At 42.7% G+C, this 7,500-nt stretch overlaps 2 protein-coding genes across 2 annotated transcripts in view; both read left to right on the top strand.

Moving 5' to 3' along the window:
* Nucleotides 1-666, top strand: part of rrp7a (ribosomal RNA processing 7 homolog A) — a 6,683-nt gene extending 6,017 nt beyond the window's left edge. The window contains exon 7 of the mRNA XM_079457419.1: nt 441-666. Coding sequence (XP_079313545.1) covers nt 441-526 — 86 coding nt within the window. The 3' untranslated portion in view covers nt 527-666. The remainder of the gene's footprint in view (nt 1-440) is intronic.
* A 6,683-nt stretch (nt 667-7,349) lies between these two features.
* Nucleotides 7,350-7,500, top strand: part of wbp2nl (WBP2 N-terminal like) — a 3,209-nt gene continuing 3,058 nt past the window's right edge. The window contains 1 exon segment of the mRNA XM_079457235.1: nt 7,350-7,500. This exon segment is cut by the window's right edge and continues 24 nt beyond it. Within this exon segment, the coding sequence (XP_079313361.1) occupies nt 7,466-7,500 (35 nt within the window). The 5' untranslated portion in view covers nt 7,350-7,465.

Here is a 7,500-nt window from a genome sequence, read left to right as displayed (position 1 = left end):
ATTAGAATATCAAGTTTAGTTTGGGGCAACCCAGTGGCCTTTTCTGGAAATGTGCCTTGACAAAAAAAGCTAACAGAAATCATATTTTTGTGATATCAAGATTAAATAAAAAAAGATTTTCTCTATTCCTTGGACAGATGTGTGTTCTGGGATACTATATGAAAATAAACATATTTTGTGCACAACATTTCAATATTACTGCTTGTTAACATGCCAGCAGACAAGGTAATCCAGCACAAACTTTGAAAATAAATCCCCCGAAACCAACCTCGTAATAAATAGTAAATGTGGAGGGAAATGGCAAAAAGGTCATTTTTTGAGAGAAAGAACAGGCACACCTCTCACTAGGCTGGCTTCAGGCTTAAAGCTGTTCGTGTTTCAGTCAGACGTTCTCTTTCTCTCTCTCTCCCGCTGACCTGTCACTCATCTGTGTGTTTCAGATCTCGCTGAGCTGAGGAAGAAGTTTGAAGAAGACAAACAGAAAATTGCTTTACTGCGAGCGCAGAGGAAATTTAAACCCTACTAACATCCAATTACCCACAATCCCCTGCACGCTTTTGTTAAGGCTTTCTGTTGAATTTTCTTATAAGTTTTTTGTACTACAGTTGTTATTGTTCAGAATTAAATTGTGACATTTAAATAAAGAATTTTGAACAGCACTCTCAACATCTCTAAAGTGTCTGATGTTTAAATCTGAAACATCACCCTAACCCTCATGACAATACTACACTTTTACTATAATAGAAGTATGTTTTACAACACCATAGGAAATATTACTGCAGTATTTACTACAGTTTACTATGATAAATATAAACTAATCGTAATAAATACTACAAATATGTTTTTCATGTGGCTTCATGCATGTCAATGATGTCATTATTATTTGGACTGTCTCTGTTTTATCTGTTCATTTGAAGTCCCACTGAATTACATAATTTTATCTCTTATTAAACTCATGTTTAAGCATTAAATAGCTTCTGCTGGGGCCTAGCTTGATTTAAGTATACAAGCATTCGTGAATATGCACATGAGTCCCCATCTCCATTCAATCATGAGCTCTGTACACTGATCATTGATAGGTTGGAATACACTCCCCTACCTTTAAAATCTGAACCGAATTTTTAAAACCACACATCACACACTTACAGACTTTTTGAAAGTTTGAAGAGATAAAAGGGCATCGCACACTACACGATAAAAGTCTAGTGCAGACTGTAGTGGATAAGGTACAAAGATGCCACATGACAGCAGAAGCAGAGCTGATACAGCAGCGATCGGTCCAGTGCCGAGTCTAAGTGCCGTACTTACATATCTATGACTTTAATCTGTTTACGTGACTAGTCTCAGGGTTATGATGTCAGAGACCGTTTCAAACTGCAGTTTTATAGAGAAAAGACTCCACGGTGGTTTAAAATGATGAATTTGCACATGGTTCATTTGAAAGCATATTAAAAACACCACACAGGGCAGTTTCCCGGACATGGCTTATGTCTAGTCTGAAACTTAAAGTTAAATGTCAAACCACTTCAGTTGGTTCAAAACGCAGCAGCACGCCACATCTTTCAACTCCACTGGCTACCAGTTGAAGCCTGGATCAGATTCAAATCCCTGATGTTTGCATACAGGACTATCACTGGATCTGCACCGGCATACTTTCCTACACTGCTACACTCCATCAAGAACCTTCACACCCTCCTACACTCCTACACCCCATCAAGAACCTTCACACCATACTACACTCCTACACCCCATCAAGAACCTTTACACCGTACTACACTCCTACACCCCATCAAGAACCTTCACACCATACTACACTCCTACACCCCATCAAGAACCTTTACACCGTACTACACTCCTACACCCCATCAAGAACCTTCACACCATACTACACTCCTACAGCCCATCAAGAACCTTCACACCCTACTACACTTCGACACCCCATCAAGAACCTTCACACCCTACTACACTCCTACACCCCATCAAGAACCTTCACACACTCCTACACCCCATCAAGAACCTTCACTCCCTACTACACTTCTACACCCCATCAAGAACCTTCACTCCCTACAACACTTCTACACCCCATCAAGAACCTTCACACCCTACTACACTCCTCCTACACCCCATCAAGAACCTTCACACCCTCCTACACTCCTACACCCCATCAAGAACCGTCACACCCTCCTACACTCCTACACCCCATCAAGAACCGTCACACCCTCCTACACTCCTTCTACACACCATCAAGAACCTTCACACCCTCCTACACTCCTCCTACACCCCATCAAGAACCTTCACACCCTCCTACACTCCTCCTACACCCCATCAAGAACCGTCACACCCTACTACACTCCTCCTACACCCCATCAAGAACCTTCACACCCTACTACACTCCTCCTACACCCCATCAAGAACCGTCACACCCTCCTACACTCCTCCTACACACCATCAAGAACCTTCACACCCTCCTACACTCCTCCTACACCCTATCAAGAACCTTCACACCCTACTACACTCCTCCTACACCACATCAAGAACCGTCACACCCTCCTACACTCCTCCTACACCCCATCAAGAACCTTCACACCCTACTATACTCCTACACCCCATCAAGAACCGTCACACCCTCCTACACTCCTCCTACACACCATCAAGAACCTTCACACCCTCCTACACTCCTCCTACACCCTATCAAGAACCTTCACACCCTACTACACTCCTCCTACACCACATCAAGAACCGTCACACCCTCCTACACTCCTCCTACACCCCATCAAGAACCTTCACACCCTACTATACTCCTACACCCCATCAAGAACCGTCACACCCTCCTACATTCCTCCTACACACCATCAAGAACCTTCACACCCTCCTACACTCCTCCTACACACCATCAAGAACCTTCACACCCTCCTACACTCCTCCTACACACCATCAAGAACCTTCACACCCTCCTACACTCCTCCTACACACCATCAAGAACCGTCACACCCTCCTACATTCCTCCTACACACCATCAAGAACCTTCACACCCTCCTACACTCCTCCTACACACCATCAAGAACCTTCACACCTACTACACTCCTACACCCCATCAAGAACCTTCACGCCCTCCTACATTCCTACACCCCATCAAGAACCCTGCGTTCAGCAAAAAACTACTTAAAACCATCTCTTCTGTGAATACTTGACAGACAAATGAAAAAAAAACGTACACTAACCCTCTCTCTTCTCTCAACAGATAGTTGTCTAGCTTTTGTTGAAACTAGTATCTTTGTATTAGCATCTATTGTACTATTCCTCTTTTTTGACATTTACATTTAGTCATTTAGCAGACGCTTTTATCCAAAGCGACTTACAGATGAGGAAACATTGGAAACAATTATAACAACATAGGCAACAAAATACATAAGTGCATCAAACTAGTCCATTAAAGCCTAGCACAGTATACAAAGCTAAGAATAGTGAGGTTAGTAAGGTTTTTTTAAGATAGAAAGGGAAGAGAATTAGGAAAAATCAATCAGCGACGTGTTGACGGAAGAGATGTGTTTTTAGGCGTTTTTTAAAGATGGCAACCGAGTCTGCTGATCTTGTAGCAGCTGGTAGATCATTCCACCAATGTGGAACAGATCCAGAGAAGGTACGGGAGAGTGACTTTTTTCCTTTTTAAGATGGTACCACTAGTCGTTGTTCCATTGCAGACCGCAGTGATCTGTCAGGAACATAGATCTGCATTAGCGAGTGGAGATACGATGGTGCAGATCCGGTGTTGGTCTTGTAGGCCAGGAGCATAGCTTTCAACTTTATGCGGGCGGCAACAGGGAGCCAGTGTAACCTGATGAAGAGCAGAGTTACATGCGCTCTCTTCGGTTCATTGAAGACCACTCTTGCCGCCACATTCTGGATCATCTGGAGAGGTTTGATTGTGCAAGCAGGAAGTCCAGCCAGAAGCGCATTGCAATAATCCAGTTTGGACAGAACAAGAGCCTGGACTAGGACTTGAGTAGAGTGCTCCGATAGAAAAGGTCTAATTTTTCTAATGTTGTAGAGGATGAATCTACAGGACCGGGTGGTGCTGGCAAAATGACTTGTGAAGTTAAGCCGATCATCGATTACCACTCCCAGGTTTCTGGCTGTGCTGGACGGTGTAATCGTTGATGAGCCTAGTTGAATGGCAAGGTTGTGGTGAATCTTTGGGTTGGCTGGGATCACAAGCAGTTCCGTTTTTGCAAGGTTTAGCTGCAGGTGATGATCCTTCATCCAAAGCTAGATGTCACTCAGGCATGCCGCGATGCGAGCAGCGACCGTCGGATCGTCCGGTTGAAATGACAAGTAGAGTTGTGTGTCGTCGGCATAGCAGTGATAGGAGAAGCCATGCTTCTGAATGACCCGTGCTGTTCTCTATATACATGCTTCCCCTCGGAAACATTATTAAAAAACATGGAATTCGCTTCCATTGCTATGCAGATGATACTCAGCTATATATCTCATCAAGACCAGATGATTCCTCCCAGCTATCCAAATTGGCAGAGTGCATTGAAGATTTCCTTCTTTTAAATTCTAATAAAACAGAAATATTACTTATCGGACCAAAGACGCGCAAACCAAATATTTCTGATTATAAAATGTGGGGTCAGTTGTGGCCTAATGGTTAGAGCGTTGGGCTTGTGATCAGAAGGTTGCCGGTTCTAATCTCAGTGCCAGCAGGTCATGACTGAAGGGCCCTTGAGCAAGGCACCTTACCCCTGATTGCTCTGCAGTAATGTGCCACTGTATAAAAAAAAAAACTACTTGTAAGTCGCTTTGGATAAAAGCGTCTGCCAAATGAATAAATGTAAATGTAAAAACAGCCTTTTTCCAGCTAAGAAGTGTTGGCAAGTTACGAAATATTCTGTGTGTTGCTGACGCGGAGAAGCTTATTCATGCATTTATGACCTCAAGACTTGACTACTGTAATGCGCTACTTAGTGTTTGTCCTTCATCATCAATAAACAAACTACAGTTAGTTCAGAACGCAGCTGCCAGAGTTCTAACCAGGTCCAGAAAATACCATCACATAACCCCAATGTTATCAACCCTTCACTGGCTACACATTAAGTATCGTATTGACTTTAAAGTTCTTTTAATCACTTATAAAGCCTTAAAGGGTTTAGCCCCTACCTACCTAACAGAGCTTCTATCATACTACAACCCATCACGCTCTCTAAGATCTCACAACTCAGGACTTTTGATAATACCTAGAATAACTAAATCCACCAAAGGGGGTCGAGCTTTCTCATACGTAGCACCTAAACTCTGGAATAACCTTCATGATATTATTCGAGGATCAGACACACTCGCCCAATTTAAATCTAGATTAAAAACGCATCTTTTCAGCCAAGCATTCACTTAATGCAACATATGCTAAATAAACCACCAGGAGATGCTGACATTAGATATTATTTACTAGAATAATTGTAGTGCGTTTTACCCTTTCTTGCATTTTTCGTTTTTCTCCTGTAAAGCTGCTTTGGAACAATGCAAATTGTGAAAAGCGCCATATAAATAAAATTGAATTGAATTTTTGGTCTGTATAATTTCTTGAAATTGTTCTGTTTCTAGATATTATAAATTTGGGGGAATATTTAAATTCAAACTTGATTTACATTAGTTTAAACATTCATATGAAATCTGAATAATCTAACAGATAAATGTCCACAGACCGAAAATAAAATCACTTTTATTGTCACATCACCACGTGTTCCATACAAAGTAGACTGCAGTTGGACAAACAACTGTATGACTTTACAGACTTAAGTGACAGTATGTAGTGCAGACGAACAGTGCAAAATATAAATAGATAGACAGTACAAAAAGAGACAATATAACTTATGCACATATAAACAGTATATACACAAGATATATACATTAGACGTTGAATATGCAGGTGTACACATGAACGTGTATAAAGTGGATCAAACATACAGTGCACATAGTACAGATATAGGTATGTACATTTGGTAATGGATGGTTATTGCATTAGGTTCAGTGCATGATGCATTATAGTCCATGAAACTGTAGTGTATGGTAAAGTAAGTGTGAGCGTGTGTAGTGTGTTGAGCAGTCTAATAGCCTGAGGTTAAGAACTGTCCTTCAGCCGCTCTGTGCGGGACCAGATGCTCAGCCTGAAGGCAGCAAGGAGAGCAGCCTGAGATCGGGGTGGCTGGAATCACTGAAGATCTTCTTGGATTTCCTCAAACACCGCTTGGAGTAGACGTCCTGGAAAGAGGGAAGCTCATCTCCCACAACACGACGGGCAGTTGGCACAACCCTCTGCGGGGCTTGGCGGTTGCCGACAGTGCTGTTTCCAAACCAGGGGATAACGCAGCCGGTTAGAACGCTCTCACAGGTATAAACATAACTAAAACAGTCCATGTCAACCAAAGGAACTTGAAGCTGTTTACCCGCTCTACGGGTGTCCCGTCGATGGTGATGGGGCTTAAATCCACCAGCAGCTCCTTGGTTTTGAGCAAGAGATGGTTCTCCTAACACCAGTGTGTCAGACTGCACACCTCCTCGTCGTTGTTAGTGATCAGACTATCACTATGGTGTCATCGGCCACCACATCAGCAGAGGAGTGGGCTCAGGACACATCCCTGTGGAGCACCAGTGTTGAGAGTCGGCGGGGAGGAAGTATTGTTTACTATTCTGATAATCGGACGTCTGCCGGACAGGAAGTCCAGAATCCAGTCACACGGGGATCTGTTCGGATACAGAGCCTGGAGCTTCAAAATAAGTTTGGTGGGCACTATGATATTAAATGCTGAGCTGTTAGTCTACGATCAACATTCTTCTCACATATGTGTTCTTGTTGTTGGGGGGGAGAGAGCAGTGTGTAGGGTAACGGTAGCGCATACTGTAGAGGGACCATATTCATTTATTATTGTGGTCTATCATTTATTTCTTTACAGTTTTATTTATAATGTTGAATAAAGTCATATAATATTACATCATGACAGATAATCAGTTGTAATATCATCACATTACCGTCGGTTCAACTGACCGCTAGTTAAGCAACAACTAAGGCTTAGCCTGACAGTTAATGTGACCGGACCAGGCTAGTTTCCAGCACAAGTTACCATAGTAACTGATTTAGAATTATTTTAAGTTTGCTTTATGAAACCGAGTCGACCGACAACAAGCCTGATTTACCAAAATAAGTCTGGTTTATTTCGTATGTAAAAATGTAATCCCGGTAAGCAACATTAAAAACCTGATTTTCACCACAGAGGGACTTTTTTATTGTCGAGGCTCTTCGTGCGTGGTGACGACACAGCACATGTGATCGGTGCGTCTTTGGAAGGGGCGGAGTCTCACAGTGCCGGAAGAGAAGTGCGCAATTGTTTTTCGAGCTCATCTGTCAGAGATTAAATAAACACAAACACACACACAGACACACAGACACACACATCAGAATACACTCGACATGGCGCTGAACGGCAATCACCATCCGAACGGAGG

The sequence above is a fragment of the Barbatula barbatula genome (assembly GCF_947034865.1).
Source record: "Barbatula barbatula genome assembly, chromosome: 5".
In the NCBI taxonomy this organism is placed as follows: domain Eukaryota; kingdom Metazoa; phylum Chordata; class Actinopteri; order Cypriniformes; family Nemacheilidae; genus Barbatula; species Barbatula barbatula.
The sequence above is the reverse complement of the archived record's forward strand: the minus strand, read 5'-3'. Positions and strand labels throughout refer to the sequence as shown.